The 18,867-nt window shown below is 46.4% G+C and overlaps 1 protein-coding gene across 1 annotated transcript in view; it reads right to left on the bottom strand.

The window, feature by feature from the left end:
* The window catches only part of LOC119965036 (E3 ubiquitin/ISG15 ligase TRIM25-like), a 67,828-nt gene extending 49,889 nt beyond the window's left edge, over window positions 1-17,939 (bottom strand). The window contains exons 1-4 of the mRNA XM_038795248.1: window positions 17,135-17,939; window positions 5,936-6,031; window positions 4,494-4,724; window positions 3,981-4,003 (exon numbers count right to left, since the gene is read on the bottom strand). Coding sequence (XP_038651176.1) covers window positions 3,981-4,003; window positions 4,494-4,724; window positions 5,936-6,031; window positions 17,135-17,695 — 911 coding nt within the window. The 5' untranslated portion in view covers window positions 17,696-17,939. The remainder of the gene's footprint in view (window positions 1-3,980; window positions 4,004-4,493; window positions 4,725-5,935; window positions 6,032-17,134) is intronic.
* Between the last annotated feature and the right edge of the window lie 928 nt (window positions 17,940-18,867).

Raw genomic sequence — 18,867 nt, 5'->3', positions numbered from 1 at the left:
AGGGAAAATATGGGGATAGTACCGGTGGGAGAGGAGCGGGCTTGTGCAGTATGTTACGATTGAAGTATTGAAAGTACATGGATGTTTGCACATTTTTGCCTTTTTTGCTTTCTTTCTGTTGATGTCGGTAACTGTTTACAAAGCCAAAAACTACCTCAATAAAATTGTTTATTTAAAAAAGAAACTGGGCTGACATAGAGCACCGTTACGCTCAAATTGAAAAGGAAGGACTGACCATGATCTTTGCTCTTAAAAAGTTTCACCAGTATGTCTATGGACGCAATTTCATAATAATCACAGATCACAAGCCCTTACGTGGTCTTTTCAAAGATCCACCATCGATGGAAATTGCTGTTGGTTGGCAGCGTATGAATAAACTTTTGAGTCTTGCCCAGGTGCACAAATTGCGCATGCGGATACCCTTAGCTGAGTCCCACTGCCTAGACCCATTCCCCCCCCCCCCGCAGTGGGGAACAAAGTTGCGTTGCCACTTAATTTTATGGACACATTGCCTGTCATGGCTTCACAAATTTGTGTGTGGACTCAAAAGGACCCTACATTAGCAAAACTGTGCCACATCCCCTGGAGGACTGCAGGGGAAGCTTCCAGAAGAACTGCAAGCATTCACAATCAAGCAATAGGAGTTAGGTGTATAGAACGGCATTCTCCTGTTGGGAGCCAGTGTCATAGTCCCGAGGCGAGACAAAAGTATCTTTTTGCAGGACTCGCACAGTGGACATCCAGGGGTTTCCAAAATGAAGATGATTGCCATGAACTACATGTGGTGGCCAGGGCTCTATGGCGATATTGAGGTTAGTGCAGCTGTGCGCACTGTGCCAAGAATATCAAAAGTTCCTGCCATCAGCCTCCCTCCACCCATCGGAGTGGCCGAGGTGCCCTTATGTGCTTTTGCACCCTGATTTCACTGTGCCCTTCCTGGGGCTCGATGTTTCTGCTGATTGCTGCCCATTCAAAGTGGATGGATGTATACCGGATGCCTTCCAGCACTTGCAAGCCACCATAGCGAAGCTATGCCAATCATTCAGCATTCACTGTATCCAGAGGTGTTCGTCACCAATAATACAAGTGAGGAATTTCTGGGGTTTATGCAGTGAAGCATATTCAAACTACCCCATATTCAAAAACTCTGGCTGAGCGGGCAGTACAAACCTTTAAGAGGGGCATAAACATAAATAAAGCATGGGATCAGTTGAACCGAAGTGGCACGTTTTTTGTTATTCGGACCATGCCACATTTTACCACCCCGGGGTAGCACCAGCAGAGCTACTGATAGGCTGACAGTGCCAAACCCATTTAGGCTTGACATTTCCCAACCTTGATGGGAAGATGGAGAAGATGCAAGGGGCTGGATTTTCCGCACCCCGATGCCGAAATCGCGACCGACGTCGGGGCGGAGAATCCATTTCCACATACGATAATCGGGACCAGTTCCCCAATTCTGCAGGCCCCAAAAAGCAGCGTACGCCTAGCACCTACCTGGGGCCATTGCTGGCTGCAGACTCAGTGCACGGCCACCCTGGATCAGGGATGGGCCGATCGGTGGGCAGGGGGGTGGCCTTATATGCAGACAGGCAATGTTCAGGCGGGTGGTCAGGGCCGGGCGTGCGGTCGGTCGGGGGATCTATTTTTAGTGCCCAGCTCCGAGGTCTGAGCCCGCCATGGAGCAAGACGCAGCCGCTGGGGGCTGCCGCCGTGCGGATGTGTGGCCTCTGACCCGGAAGGTCCTTGCTAGCACCCTGCAGGGCTAGGAATATGTGGCCCTTTCACAGCAGTTTTTCTGGCATGAAAGTCCACAGTTTTTACAATGGCGTGGGGACATAGTCCCAATCACAGAGAATCCAGCCCAAGACATCCAGAAGAGATCACAACCTCCGGAAGCAGGACAGAAGGTTTAAGCTAGAAGAGGCAGTATATGGCTGGAATTTTGGGGATGGCGCCCAGTGGATGACGTCGGCAGGTGGCAGCCCCCTTCCCACCCGAGGGAACAGGGTATTCTGCCTCTCCTCCACAGCATCCAGTAGCGTGTCTAGCTCGGCATCAGCCAACCTCGGTGCCACTCTTCAGGGTGGCATCTTCTTGGCTGGAATAAGAGTGTGTAGGGAGTGAAGTGCTTATTTGCGGCTGCAACTGGTCAGGCTCTCAAGTGCCAATCCCTACCCTGGCGAATCACATGCTAGTGTTCATTGGAATTGTACTAGTTCTACATGGCGCCTGCTAGGATGTGTTGAATCGCTCCGGGACTGGCGTTGCTTTCGGGGCCAAAGAACTCTCACAGTTCACACCGGCATCAACGCGTGGTCTCTAAAACGGAGAATCCTGACCTCTGTCTTTCACATCCTCTAAACTGTAATCCCATTGAAAGCATTAGAGATTCTGAGAGTTTGGCAAGGTACCTGTGAGAAGCTGTTTCCCCTGGCAAGAGAGTACAGGGCTCTGCCATATAACAGTGAAATGAGAAGCCATTTCTTTACTCAGGAGGTGGTACAGAAACTTCCCACAATAATTAAGAGATAATGATCAGATAATACATAGAAACATACATAGAAAATAGAAAAAGGAGTCGATTCGGCCCTTCAAGTCTACTCCGCCATTCATTATTATGGCCGACCATCAAATTCAATACCATGATCCCGCCTTCCCCCCATATACTTTGTTCCTTTAACCTCAACAACTGTGGGCTGGATTCTCCGCTCCCTGAAGCCGAAATCGCGTTCGGCGATGCGGTGAAGAATCTGTTTTGGTGCCAAAATCGGGAGTGGCGCCGGTTTTTAAATTCTCCCCCCCCCCCCGAAAATTGCGCTGAGTATCCACCGCCTCAGGCTATTGCATGAGGCCCGCCCCGCGATGCTCTGTTGCCGACTGGCCGAATTCCCGACGGCGTGGCTCACACTGTCTAGGATCCTCACGTGGCGGCTGCGGACTCAGTCCAGGGCCGCCAAAGTTGGGAGAGGGCCAATCGGCAGGCAGGGGTGGCTTCATTCAGGGCTGGGGGCAATGTCGTCGGGCGGTCTGGGGCGTGAGAGCGGCCGATGCGGGGCACTACTTTGCCGGCCCAGGTCCGCAGGCTAAGTCCGCCACTGAGCACGGCACGGCTGCCGCAATGCCCATGCAAGGCCTCTGACCCAGAAGTGCTGGGGGCCGTACTGGCAGCTAAAGCTGCGAGCTCTATGACAGCTGCCTGCTAGCCCCCAGCAAATCGGTGGATCTGTGGCCTTTTGATGCCAGTTTTCCTGGCGTAAAAGACCACAGTTTTCAGAATGGCGTGGGGACTTTGTCCCAAAAACAAAGAATCCAGCCCTTGATCTAATTCCTTCTTAGTTTCATTAAATTAATTGAGAGATAAACATTGGACAGGACATTGGGATAAACTGTCTGCACTTAGAAATAATAGCATGGAATCTCTGATATCTACCTCTCATCTGAAACTCAGCACCCCAGACAGCACAGCACATCATCAATACTACTGCAGGACCCAAACCAACAATCTTCATACTTGGGGTGACAACTGAGTCAAAATTGGCACTCAAATCGCACACAGTCCAGTTCAACTTCAGCCAGTGGCCAACAAGATGAATAGCGTAAATGGTTATGGAATGGAGTTTTTGACTGGGATTGAAGACAAGGGCTTCAATCTTTCCACTATTTTATGGGGAGAAAGATAGCTTACCCAATTCTGGATGTCGAACAAGCAGTGAAACAAATCAGAGGCACTGGAGGAATGGAGAGAGGTGATGAGGAAGAACTGGTATCATCAATGTAAGTGTAGAATCACCCATTTAGCACAGGCTGTCTGAGCCAATAATCCTTCAAATTACAGTTGAATATTACTCAATATTCACACCATTTCAAAACACCTTATTTGGAAGGCTTCCAAGCGAAGGTTATACTTTCACTCGTCTACCAGACGACATCGAATGCTCTCTATCAGCAACAGGTTTTTATGAGTGAGAGGAATTTACCTGGAAAGGAGCCGCTTTGAGTTCTGTGAATAAAGAGGAGATTAAATCAGTCAACGAACAAACCAACTCCCAATAGAACCAGTGAATCTGGGATTGAGGGGAAATAGTTCAGTGTGAAACAGTAGGGGGAGCTAGTCACAGGAATGGAAAATAATCCCACATTTTACTGAACTCCATCCTGCACCAACACTCCGAGGGCAGGACTGAGGGATGGCACCAACTGTCCAAGGGCAGGACTGAGGGGCAGTACCAACATCCCGACGGTGGGACTGAGGGGGCAGCACCAACTCTCCAAGGGCAGGGCTGAAGGGAACAGCACCAAAACTCCAAGGGCAGGGATGAGGGGGCAGCACCAACACTCCAAGGACAGGACTGAGGGAGCAGCACCAACACTCCGAGGCCAGGGCTGAGGGGCAACACCAATTCTGGGCCCCACCAACAATTTTCAAACAATCCAACCTCACAGAAACACCATATTCCCCAGCCGTGACCCGGTTTACATTGAAGATGTACCTGAATAAAGGAGAGAGGGTCCATCTGTACCACACTCCGGGTTTCTTCATCTATTAATGTAATCTGTTCCCTCCTCTTGTTTAATGCTTCAGAAAAGCTTCTAATCTTTGAGAGAGCTCGGAGCTCCTCCTCATCAATCAGTTTCAATGTGGATTTTTCATCTTCTTCCAGCTTTCTCCTCCATTCAGAGAAGCTCTTCGATAACTTTCCTTTCAGCTCCTTGATTTGTTTCTGAAACCCAAACCAACTCTCGTTACAAAAAGCCTTACCACACAGCTGTTACCCTGAACACATGGAACTTTCCAGAGACGGAAAAGTTTGTTTTATATCACTGCTCCATCACCCGTTAAAGATAGACAAGCAGTGGGAGAGGGGAGGGGTACTGGGAGAGAAAACAGAGTTTAACCAGGATTACCTTGAGTTTAAAGGAAAGAGAAGTGTATTTAGACTGGGGATGGCACTGCCATCTGCTCCATCCACACCTAGTGTGATGGCTCCTGTTTTGGTGCCCACACCTGGTGAAGGAGATGGAGATTCTTAAGAGGACGGTGACCAGAATGACACAGAGTCTGATGGATTTTAGTTCAGAGGATCAGCTCCAAGAGTTTGGGTCATTCAGCGAAAAGCAGGCTGAGAGGAACAAGATGCAGGGTTTTAAAATGATGGAGGAATTATTGGACTCACTTATTGGGTGAGGTACTTGACATGGATCAGGATGGTAGGACTAGAGAGTCTGTGTATAAAATCCATAGACACAGAATTAGTTTAGACACCAGAGTCCTCGATCTCTGGAACAGACTCCTTGAACATGTGGTGAGTATGGAGTCACTACCACACTTTAAAAGGGAGCTGGAGAGGAATTTCGCCCAGTTTGTCCTGAATTGTCTGCAGGTGTTTATTCTCTCTTCTGTTTGTGTCTCCCAGGTGAGTACAAGGTTCAGGGTGGTTCAGGGTGGATCAGTGGTGTGTGTGGGATTGAACCCTGTTTGCATGGGGCAGCCTCACTGGGATTAATGGGTTTTCTTCCTCTTCCTCAAAATGTTCATATGATTCAGGTTTCAGGACAAGTCTTCAACTGCCAACCTCTGGCTGTTTCAGTAAATCCAGTATCCAATATTGCCTGGGAGGTGCAGGCAGAGTTAAGCAGCTCTTCACATCAAATACATGTGCCAGAATTTTACGCATCTCACCGCTGGTTTTTTTAGGCGATGTGAAATTGACGTAACAGGATTCCCTCCGGGTTCCCACCTATCCAGCCAGGCAGCAATTTTACACTGGGATGCACAAGGCCTCAGACAACATGACTGCTCTTGCCCCAATTAAGTGTAATCAGCGAATCGGCCCCAACAGAACCAGCCTGGTTTAGAAAGCTTGTTTCTGATGTTCTCAGTGATCCTGTGAGGAGAGAAACCCTTTTGAAATCCAGCTCCACTTTTCCCTACCTTTATTTTAGTTTCTGATCTCTCCAAGTCTTGCTGTTTGCTGGAACAAATCTGCTGGACTCCTCGAAGCTTCTTGATTTCTCTCTCCAATTCTTCCTGTAAAGACATTTTAAAAATGTTTGAAATAACCGTCTGCTTTAAGATATTACTTTCAAAAGAATAACACTCCACCCGTCTTCATTGGATTCATCTCCTTTGACTCCCATCACTCAGCAACAATATCTGTCACCAGAAAATCAATGGCCCCATTAAGCAGTATATCCCTACAGGTTCTCCTTCAGGACAGCAGAGGTATTCCTGATGGCAACAAGGGACCTTCCCATAAGACCAAGAGGGCTTGAATGGAAATTGTAGTGGTGACAAGCAGCCATGGGGTCCATAATCGCTCCTGGGTCCAGAGCCACAAATGGATCAATGACCTCTTCCAATATGGCTTGGTGGCTTTGTATCAATAAGGCTCTCAGCAGGCCTCAAGCCGTGAGTGGAGAGTGATGTTGGGGAGGAGAATGTGTACTAAACCTCAGTTAAAAGTGACAGGGCCAGTACATGATTTGGGTGCATGTAGACAAGATGGCAAGGTGCCCCAGTGAGACGTCACTAACTCTCCCCTTTGTCAATATATGATCAGTTATTACATTGCGCTCGAGAGAGAGGACCAAGATGGCTGGAGGTGTGGTAAAGATGAAGATCCTGATCACAGCTGAGGAGGAAGCTGTGGAGATTATCTGGGTACAGGGTATTTGTGCCATTGCAGACAGTGAGGCAGGAGTGGCAAAGTAGCAAAGTGAGAATGCCTCCAACCTGATGTCAAGACATGGGCACACAGGAGACAGGTGGAGGACTGTGATGTGCTCATAGAATCTGCTGAACCTTAAAGTCTTTCTTCTCAACTGCAAGTCATAGAAGTCCAGAGCTTAGGCTACAGCCCTTAGCCTTCAGTGAAGTCTCCCCCTCTGAGAAATGCACTGACACTGCTCCTCCTGCACACTCTTAACAGAGCAGTGGTCGTCAAATCGGTTGTATTGCGTCAGGGCCGCATTTAGAATCAGGGACACAATCTGGTGAACACATTGCACACAAGTCACAGCAGCTGAGGGAAGATGTGACGGGCGAGGTCTGTGATGTTGGGAGGAATGTCAGGGACCAGGCCAATATTATACAGCAATTGTTAGGAGAGAGAGAATTAGGGACCTGGACCTCCCTCCAGTTGCCTTTTCTGCTCAAGGAGACAGGAGGGTGCCATCACACGTGGAGAGGCAGGAGGGGTGCATGCCAGCCCCCAAGTGTGTTTTTTCAGGACCTGGAAATTCTGTTGGAGATTGTCTTTAACAGCCCTGCTAAGTCGTCTCTCCAAGTCACTGGCATCTTGGAAATAAGCCATAACATTTCTAGCCTCTTCAGATTCATCACTTTCATACCCATTTAATCAGGGAAATGATTACCAATGTGCGGGATAATTTTCTGTGTTTGCAGACTGTTTGAACATTAAGAGAGTGAAATTCCTTGCGATTCACAAATGCAGATGTAAATTCCCAGTGGACTCTAATGTATTCAACATCCCCTTGCATTGCGGGAACTGCACAATGTCCCTGAGGCTTACTGCTCTTCAACCTGGCTTTCAACATCAGTGGTGAACTTAATCCATATTTTGCAGCTACAGAAATACCACATCTGTCCTCTGTGGCCCTTTGGAATGGCCAGATAGATGGAAATTCAACACTGTGGTCCTTGAAGGCAACTGGCATTGAATTTCCTCCCGTTTCACGGCGCTGCATATTTTATTGAAGGAGTGCAGAGAGGTCAATACTGCCTCCCTGAATAGTCTCAGCCACCTCTGGCATTGCCTTGCAGATATTTGAAGATAGCTTGTGTCCATTCTGAACACCCGTTGCTGCGCTACTGGTTGCTGACAATGCCGACTCCCCTGGTTTCTTGCCCCCTGCCCAGCCGCAACCACTTGTGCAGTATCTTGTCTGGCTTATGTTGTTTGGCCATGGTCTTCCTATGGCAAATCCTCGCAACCTCCACCTGACGTTGTAAAACTACTGGGTGTATGAGACCTAACATGTATCCAAAAAGTGAACAACATAAAGAAGGCAAGCAAAGATTTGAACACCTGTCGACAAGGCCTTCCTCCCAAATCTGCTGCAGCTGACCAATATGAATGCCTGATACAGACATGAACAACACCTAGGACTCCTCAATCCCAAAGTATCCTCCTCTCTCTTGAACATGGTTTTCTTACAGTTCAATCTGTATTCACTGAGATATGCATAGACCCCCCCCAATTGTGACCCTGGAGCCCCCAGTCATTCACCTCCACCCTTTACTTACACGTGAGCTTCATCTTATTGCCCTTGACCCTCCTTGCACCTTTCAACAATCAATTTTGTGCCTCCCACCAACGACCTGTACCCTCAACCTTCATTCTTTCATCCACTCACACCCCCTGGATCCTCCCTCGATCACACTTGAATTGCACTCAATAGCCCTTAACTTGCCCTCAGTTAGCCTTGATCTGCCCTCCCTCAAGCTGGACGTGTCCTTCCTCAAGCTCAATCTCCCCTCTGTGAACTTAGACTTTCCATGTCAAGTACAGCTGATTCGTCTGGACACACAGGACCCAACGTTCGCCAGCAATGACCCTGCCCTATTGGCACTGGTAGACCAGAAATCTGACCCCAACAACCTCCATCATTGTGCCTGATAGTTGCACCATTATGATCCTGGTACCTCCCAGCTCCCCTTCCAGGTACGTGAGGCTTCTCCTGATCGTCTCTGTGCCACTGAGTTAACCACAGTCAATACTCACCTCCCATTGTAAGCTTTCCTGGTGGAGGAAGCACAGGTTTTTCACATCTAGCTGATTTATTCTCAAAGGTAGGACTTCATTTGTTTGGCTTCAATCAGTACTCATGGGATGCAAATCTATGGAGAAACCACTGGACAGCGAATACCACTGAAATGCTGCCGACTTAATTACAGAAACTCAACTCACTGTCGGGAAACATTTCCCCTCAGCCCTAGCCTCTCAAACTCCACCCCCCAGTGCCTCCTTGTTGGGGTCTGCCAACTTGACCCTGTTGAGACCCTCAACCCTTAGCTAAGTGCCAATCCAGCACCTCCTCGTTGCCCAATATATTGGAGAGTTAACAGTCTCTTATAAGTTAAGGACTGAGGTATGAATTCCTATTTCTGTGGGCTGAAAATCCTGGGTCACCTCATCTAATGACCAACCAGCTGTTTACTTGATGCGGGGCAACTGAGTATCAGCAAGCTCCCTCCAACTATTGTACCTTCTAAAATCAAGCCCATTAACATAATTTCTCTCTCCAAGAAGCTGCCAGAGTTGCTAGATATCAGGCAAGCAGTTTGATAAATCAGAATGTGGAGATGCCGGTGTTGGACTAGGGTGAGCACAGTAAGAAGTCTTACAACACCAGGTTAAAGTCCAACAGGTTTGTTTCAAATGACTAGCTTTCAGAGCACTGCTTCTTCCTCAGAGGAAGGAGCAGTGCTCCGAAAGCTAGTGATTCAAAACAAACCTGTTGGATTTTAACCTGGTGTTGTAAGACTTCTTAATGTGATAAATCAGAGGAAGTGGAGGGATGGAGATCGGTGATGGTAGGGTACAGATTGGTGTTGTCAACATATACATGTGAACTTATGTTGTGGTTTCAGATTATGTCACCGGGAGCAGGCTGTGGATGAGAAACAGGAGGGAGAAAAGAATAGATCCAAAGAGAACTCCAGAGATAACAATATGGGAGTGGGAAGGGAAGCCATTGCAGGAGATTTTCTGGCTGTGACTGGATAGGTAAGAGTGAAACCAGGTGAGGCCTCACTCAGCTGGACGAAGGGGACATGCATTGGAGGAGAATGATGTAGTTAAATGTCATGATGTGGAGATGCCGGCGTAGAAGCTGATGTTGTGAAACTTCTTACTATAGTTAAATGTGTCAAGGTTGCAGACACATCAAGAAGGATAAGGAGAGGTACCTCTCTTTTTGGTTGGGCTGTTTAAATGCTGTGGCAGGGGCAGAGGAGAGTTTAAAACATTGAGTTGCTGGAAAGCTGGACACAGATTTGAGAGGTGACAAGAGAGGCACGTTGAGAGGAAGGAGAAGTTATGATGCGATGAGATTTTGTAAGAATTGAGGGGTTTGGGTTTGTTTCTTTGAGAAGAGGCTGACAACGGTAGATTTGAAAGTGAGTAGAATGGTCCCATAGGAGAGACAATGGGTGGGATTCTCTGGTCCGCCAGCCACATTTCTTGCACAATGCACCCTTGGTGACAGCGGGATCCTCCGTTCTAGCTGGCCAATGGAATTTTCCATTGTGGCAACTCCACACTGTTAGGAAATCCACGGGCGTGACTGCGCTACCGGTAGAGCGGTGGATCCCGCCGACGGTGAATTCTGCCCAATATTTGCACGAATGTGGACCAGGAAGGGAAGTTAGGTAGTCAGTGGTGTCTTGAGAATAAGTTCAGGGGTGTATAGTTTGGATCTCAAATGAGCACAGCAAGGGCATAGATTCATAGAAAACCTACAGTGCTGAAGGAAGACATTTAACCCATCGAGGTTGCACCGGCCCTTCAAAAGAGCACCCTACCTAGGCCCACTCCCTGGTCCTATACCTGTAACCCACCTAACCCGAACACCTTTGGACAGCCATTTCACCGTGATCCCTGGTCCTTTATTTTACCTCTCGGTTTGTTCTCACTGGAACGACGGAGGTTTAAGGACGACCTGATAGAGGTCTACAAAATTATGAGGGGCATAGACAGAGTGGATAGTCAGAGGCTTTTTCCCAGGGTAAGGGGGCATAGGTTTAAGGTGCGAGGGGCAAGGTTTAGAGGAGATGTATGAGGCAAGTTTTTTTACACAGAGGATAGTGGGTGCCTGGAACTCGCTGCCGGAAGAGGTGGTGGAAGCAGGGACTATAGTGACATTTAAGGGGCATCTTGACAAATACATGAATAGGATGGGAATAGAGGGATACGGACCCAGGAAGTGCAGAAGATTTTAGTTTAAACGGGCAGCATGGTCGGCACGGGCTTGGAGGGCCGAAAGGCCTGTTCCTGTGCTGTACTTTTCTTTGTTCTTTGTTCTGCCTGCAGTTACAATTTACTCTCAGTTAAAAATCAATCACATTGCTGTGGGACCGGAGTCATAAATAGAGCAGACCAGGAAAGGACAGCAGGGTTCCTGCAAAATCATTGCCAATTAATAGATGGAAGTTTGTTTATAGTAAGGGTGGTGATGGAGTTGGGAGAGAGATTTATGAAAATCTGTCTATAGACCCACCCAGTGGCAACACCTTGAAAATAGAACGGAAGGAACAATTGATATCACAAAATTAAATGGGAAATGCCATCATAGTAATTTGCCCAAGATGAAAGTTGATGAACACTGAGCAAGTATTACAAGCGAAATTGAGTTTGTGTATGGAAATATATTTCCTAAGAGAAAAATAATTGCATTATCATTGTGCCTTCACAACTTCAGGACATCCCAAAGTGCTTTACGGACAACAAAGATTTTTGAAGTGTAATTATTGTTCTCATGTGGAATTGTTGCGGCCCATCTGCGCCAGCAAGCTCCCACTATCAGCAATGTGATAATGAACAGATAATCTATTTCAGTGTTGTTGGATGAGCATTGGCCACAATGGGAATAAACTTTCATGCTTTTCTTCAAATAGTGTTATAGGATCTTTTACACTTTAAGTAAAAGAAACAGCACATCTCAGAGCGCAACACTCCCTCGGTACTGCAGGCTTTACTGTCAGGCTATATTACCCGCTTAAGTCTCTTGAGTGGATCTTGAAACTGCAACCTTCTGATTGAAAGGGCTCAGAGCTACCACTGAGCTATGTCTGACCATTCTGAGATAATTATTTAAACTGTTTGAGGAAATTATTAACTTTTTTTGGCAATGATGACAGTTCTAGGTCCAAGGCTCATGGTGCAGAATAGCAGCTGGGAGAGGGGAGGAGGCAACACTTCCATTCATCTTTGCTATGTCAACTGTCACAGTGGATACCGACCCTGATATGACTGGCAAACAACATCCTCACAGCATCATACCTGAGCCCCTGACCTCTGGGCACAATCCCTGCCCGAGATGCAAAATGAGATAAAGTGGATTAAAGAAAACACATCCAGAAAGTATAAAAAGAGCGAGAAAGTCAATGTGATATTGATCTTCAAATTCATTCTAACAATGTAAAAATAGGGTGTACAGCAAGCTCCAAGCAGCCGCCAATGATACAGAATCAGGAGCATTAGGATCTGGGGTTCAGGTGAGAAAATCCGATGATGTATGATCAGAAGTGATAAAAGGGAGTAGAAACCACCTTGTTTTCTCTTTACTCTGAACTCACATCTATCTGTTCCCTCCTTTATTCTATATCATTCACATCCTCTCATATAACAATGGAGAAGATTTCAGCAGCATGGACAGAGAAATTAAAAGCAAATATCAGAATTTGAAAGATAAACTGAAATGAGAGCTAAAGATGGGACTTATTTTGTTTTCAGTGTACATTCCCTCTAAAACCATCTGTAATTGTTCACTTTTCAGATGCTCCACTCCCTACTACAGCTTGCAGTATGCAGCAAAACAACCCTATTGTACAGGACGCTGTTTCTTTTTTGGCCTTGGCAAAGAATGCCGTGCCGAGGCCGCACTTACTCAATTCCTGCACTGATTAACTCAGCTTGACACCCATCACAGCCTCTGGACCTCCACCCCCACAAATTACTAATTAGGTAGTCCTCGAACCCCCTGCACTCCACCTCACCCGGGCCCAAACCCCAGCATGGGCAAGGTGCCAGCTGGGCATCTTGGCATTGCCAGCCTGGCAGTAACCCTGCCAGGGTTGGCACGGCCAGGGTGCCAAACTCCCCAGGTGGCATCGGTAGTCCCAGGGTAACACCCTGCCCAGAGCCCAATTGCTTGGGAGACCCCCCTGTTACGCTTGATCTACGTTTGTGGAACCCAGTGCTCAACAGCGCCGGGGGGGGGGGTGTCTCCAAGGCGAGGCTGTTGGGTAACTCCGGCATAGACATATTCAAATGAGACTAACTACTCACTTGAATATGCAAATCTGGATCACTCCCAGCGATAGTGAGATCCAGATTGCGACACCTCTGAGACCTTGTTAGATCTCGCGAGGTGTAACAAGCGTCGTAAATCTCTCGCGAGGCCTCCCGCGAGATTGACCGGCCTTGTCGCGTCACCAGGTCGGGGGTGACGAGGCCGGAAGATTGCCCCCTATGTTTTGGGCCTGAATTATTAGAGTAACTGACCTGAGATTACAGACTGAGAATCTGGTCAAATTGTGAATAGTGGTTTTCTGTGACATCACCACAGAAAGCTAGTTCTGTAAATTATCAGAACTGTTTCTAAACTGTCAAATAAAAATTGGCATTTTAATATTCACAATTAACAGAGAATCAAAGATTCAAGTTAGATATGGAGAATTTTCAGTGTAACTGGAGTTATCAGGTTTGTTATTGGGGAATGTGAATACAGTTGATGTCTGAGAAAACTAAGTAATTGTAAGAAAATAATTTCAACTTAACATACTATCTCCAAAACCTCACCAGATTTAAGGTGGTTCGGCTCAGTCTCCGAGTCTTGTCTGTGTATGAGATACAGGTGAGGAAAAAGGAATTCCATTTTTAATGAGGTGAACAAGTTAACATTCTGAAATTCCAATAATATTGGGTCACAGAGTGGGTAATTACTTTAAAAAAATAAATTTAGAGTACCCAATTCATTTTTCCAATTAAGGGGCAATTTAGCGTGCCTAATCCAACTACCCTACACATCTTTGGGCTGTGGGAGCGAAACCCACACAAACACGGCAATAATGTGCAAACTCCACACGGACAGTGACCCAGGGCCAGGATGGAACCTGGGACCTCGGCGCCGTGAGGCAACAGTGCTAACCACTGCACCACCGTGCTGCCCATAGAGTGGGTAATTACAATTGTAATTATTCAATTGATTGTTCAATGGCTTCTGCTTTGTTTCAATTGATTCATATTTCTACTTTTTCGACACTATCTTTATTCTGTACAGGCACAATAACATCAAGGAACCAACTAGAGAACAGGTCATCCCATCCTACACTGGGTCCTGTGTAATGAGAACAGAATCATTGGCAAACTAGTTGTACGAGATCCCTTGGGGATGAGCGACCATAATAAGATAGACATTTTCAAGATGGAGAATGATGTATTTTATTCTGAGACTAGAGTCCAGAATCTTAATAAAGGAAACTACAATGCTATGAGGTTTGAGTTGGCTATGATTGATAGGGAAACATTACTGTTGATATCCAATGGCAAACATTCAAGGAGCGCATGGGTGAACTGCAACAATTGTTTATTCCCGTTTGCAAAAGTAAAATGGGAAATTGGCCAAACCATGGCTGACAAGGAAAATTAGAGATAGTATTCAATGCAAGGAAGAAGCATGCAAATTGGCCAAGCAAAACAACAGAGATAGACAGAGTCCTTCTGGAGCGCGTTTAGCCAGGTGTTTTTTCCGGTACACTCAGTGGCGAGAAACACCACGCTATTTACCGAGACTCTGTTTCAATTTGGAACCTCAGCGGGGAATGTCTTGCTGAGGCCACATTTAGTCGGCTGACTGAGGAACTTCCATTGCTGGAACTCCTCAGTCCAGGAAGAGATACAACCAGCCTGGCACCCAAGTGGCAGTGCCAGTGCGTCTAGGTGGCACCAGCAATACCAGAGTGCCATCCTATTCAGAGCACAAGAACCCACGGACCTCCGATTCCCTCGAGACTCCCTCAAGTGCTGTTCCGTCTGGTCACCGTTTGTGGAGAACAGCACTGAACGGCGCTCGCCCGAGGTGAAGGCGTTAGATCTCAACACCTTGGGTAGATCAGGGGAGTGCATATTAGAGTGAGACTAGCTCATATTAGCCTCAAACCTAATCCTTACTTATTTCCAACCCCACCAGAATGACTAACAGCCTTACTGAGATAAGAATAGAGTTCCCCACACAAGATTTTAAAAGGGTTTTCAAGCAACTGACCCGGCTTGCAACTCGTGGCTGGACTAAATTTCCCTGCAGTTCAATTTGGCTGCAGAGACTGAAAGGCCTTTAATTTAGATCTTTAGAAATACTCCATTGGATGAAATGGAGAGATCAGGGCTGTGACCATCCAGCTTCTGAACAAAATGTAAGTAAAAACAAAAACAATCACACAGAGGAAGGAACATTCCAGCAAAAACCCGACAAATCGGCAGGGACCCTTGGTAAGAACTGGCAATTCAAAACAGTCCATTGGTCATCAGCCAAATCCATCAAGATGTGTCATCCCAATCTCCCTTGAATCTGCTGATCCAAAATATAAACAGCTCCTGCAACCTGCCTTGCCTGAGGTCATAAGTCAATCCTCAGATTACCAACCCTTGAATTAAAGGTGAAGTTCATTTTAAATGCATAGGTCCCATTAATTGTCCAGGTGCAAAAAAATTAAATAGAAAAACATTAAAATTAAAAGGCAAAAACAAGGGACAGACAGGAGGATCCTTATAATGATCAAAGATTTTATATGAGCACTCACAAAAAGTGGCAGGATCGGACAGTCATCATGTATTTATGAAAGAGAAATCATACTTGGCAAATCTACTGGAATTCTTTGAGTATGCAACTAGTAGAGTTGATGCTGAGGAGCCAATGGATGCGGTTAAATTGGATTTTCAGAAGGCTTTCGACAAAGTCCCACATAAAAGATTAACGTGTAAAATTAAAGCACATGGAATTAGGTGCAGTGCCATATGTTTCTCCCACCCACCATCTTTCTTTCGCTTCCATCAACTCTCAATTATGCTATAAAATCTTTTCACTGAAAATCTTTTCTAATTTTACTGGGACCATCTCCTGTGCTCACCAGCTCCTGACAAGGCCAGCATATGGTATCGATCCCGAATTGTCCTTGAACTGAATGGTTTACTATGCCATTTCAGAGGGCAATTAAGTCAACCATATTGCTGCGGATCTCGAGCCGCTTGTAACCAAACCGGGTAAGGACGGCAGATTTCCTTCCCTAAAAGACATTATTGAGCCAAGGATGGCGTTTACAAAGCAATGCCACCATCATCACCACCTCACCAACCCAACAAGAAACACATTCAACCATAATAATTGATGAATTTTGGACTCATACATCTGATTTGGACTTATTGTTTAGTGATCACTGTTATCATGATTTGTACATAGCATCACTTATCTACCTGTTTTTGTTCAATTTTCTTTAATACTGTACAGAAAATCTGTAACACGAAAAAAAGAGGGATGTGGTGATTTGCATCACTGTAAATATACAAGGGGTTAATGTAAATACACGTAAACTAGCTAGACACTAGAGGGAGCACCAGAGACATGACACACAGACTTTCAACCAATAGGTCAGTAAGATAGGACATGACCAATGGGCATTCACGATACACACAGAGGTGACACAGGATGGCATTACACCAACCCATATGTAAAGGACACAGCACACATGATCTTCCTCTTTCCAGTGGAAACACTCAATGAGTACAGACACAGGGTTAATTGAACATCACACCCACCACGTGAATTGTGGCAGACTGGTCCGTCAGTCTGAGTAGCTATAGAAGGATTAACAGTAGAGTCGAATCTGAGTAGAATTGTTAATAGTTTAATAAACGTGTTGAGGTTATCTCCACGTCTGAACATTCCTTTGTCAGAGTGCACATCAAGGAAGCAGCTTATGCTACACCAAGAGCATAAGACACTTCCCAGAGGGTAAAGTCCCCCAGTGTTACACAGAGCTACAACATGCTCTGCTCCATAGCTCTATGCCATCGAGTGCCAGTTCAAGGTGCCCACATAGTGAATTACTGAGCTGAACAGTGCCCACCCCAGAAGGGTGTGGATGAGGGGCAGTCACCCTGGGTCACTCTCATAGAACCTCCCACTGCCCACCGTGTTCTCAGACAAACTGTAAGAGAAAGGGGAGGGAACAAATCTGACCGACAAAAAATAAACTCCCGTAAACCCAGACCCAGCACAGCACGAAAACACTGGACCCAATCAGCACTTTCTGCAATCAGTTCAATTAATGTTGGTCATTAACAGGAAACTCTCCCTCACTGTAGTTAATATTTAGAATTGTGTCACTCACCTTAATTTCACTTTGTGCCTCATCCAGGCTCAGAAATGTGTGGGATTTATGTTTTCCTATTATTGCACAGGAAATACACACACATTCGGCATCATCCTTACAATAGAAATTGAGGAGATCCTTATGATCAGGACACTGTCTGTCTGTAAGGTTAGCCACCGGCTCAATGAGGGTGTGTTCACTGAAAGCCTTATTCCGTAAATGTGGTTTTAAATGAAGGGAACAAAGAGATATTTCACACTTCAGACACGTCTTCACAGCTGGGGTTGGATTCTCATCACAACAATCACACACGACATGAGCTGAATCAACAGGAGGCTGTGAGCTGTTGTATTTTTCCACAATATTACACAGAGTGAAGTTTCTCTCCAGACTCGGCCTGGGGTTAAATTTCCGGCGACACTGAGGGCATTCAAATCTTCCTGGGCCTACTGTCTGGGTCCAAACTCCCTCAATACATTTCAAACAGAAACTATGCTGACAGGGTAATGCCACAGGGTCCTGGTACACCTGGAGACACACAGCACAGGTTAATTCATCCTTTAAAACTCCAGGATCCATTGTTAAAGCAGCTGAAGAGGTTTTACCGAGCAGCGGAGAGTCGGGAACCACAACAGGAAGTGATATCTTTATAAACACTTGGTGCAGGGAATGAGAATGTTAGTTTCATTTTCCCGATTCACAAGGACCGAAGATTAACCCTTTCAGGCCTGAAGTAGCAGTTCAGAACAAAAATCAGAAAAATAAGATTGCAATTGAAAACTTGGAGCCAGAATACAGCACACTGAATTCAGTCAATCCAAACTGAAAACTAATCAGCTCAGACCAGACTCAAAATACTTGAATAAATTAAAACCTATATAAAAACAAAAATGAATCTTTACAAATCCTGAAGAAAGGAAGGAGCGTTCTAGAAAGAACAGAAACATATGGAGAAAAAGTTGAGTCTCGTCAGAGGGGCAAAGAGAGATATAAAACAAAGCAGCAGAGACTACAAGTCTCAGTCATGATGCCCCCGAAGAGGCAGGAAGTGGAAGTGATGATGGACACAGAGAAGGCTTTTGACCCGATGGAGTGGGAATATCTGTGGGAGTTGCTGGGGCGGTTTGGGTAGGGGCTTTTGAACTGGGTCCAGTTACTGTACATGGCACCGGTCGCAAGTGTGCGGACGAACCGGGTGAGCTCTGCATATTTTGGGTCGGGGTGCCCGCGCTCCCCGTTTCCTTTTGCCCTGGCTATGGCACTTAGAGCGTCAACTGGAAAGGGATTGTGCGGGTTGGCGTCGAGAGCGGGGTTTTGCTGTAGGCGGATGGCCTGTTGTTATATATTTTGGATCTACTGGGGGCATTGGCAGCATTGTGGGATTTTGGTTGGGTTCCCGGGTACAAGTTGAACATGGGAAAGAGTAAAGTGTTCCCGATTGATACCAGGGGCCAGGAGAGGAGGTTGCGGGAGCTGCCGTTCAAGGTGGTGGGGGCGAGCTTTAGATACTTAAGCATCCAAGTGATGCAAGGTTGGGCGCAGCTACATAAGTTACATTTGTCTCGGCTGGTGGAGCAGATGAAGGGGGATTTTAAGGTGTGGGATGTGCTGCCACTGTCGTTGACGGGATGGGTTCAGAAAGTGAAGATGACGGTGCTGCCAAGGTTCCTGTTCATATTTCAGAACCTTCCCATCTTTGTCCCAAAGTCATTCTTTCAGGCTACTGTGTTGATCTCGGGGTTTGTAGGGGC

This window comes from Scyliorhinus canicula, chromosome 4 (genome assembly GCF_902713615.1).
Source record: "Scyliorhinus canicula chromosome 4, sScyCan1.1, whole genome shotgun sequence".
NCBI lineage: Eukaryota > Metazoa > Chordata > Chondrichthyes > Carcharhiniformes > Scyliorhinidae > Scyliorhinus > Scyliorhinus canicula.
Note: the sequence above shows the minus strand (reverse complement) of the source record. Positions and strands in the feature narration are given on the sequence as shown.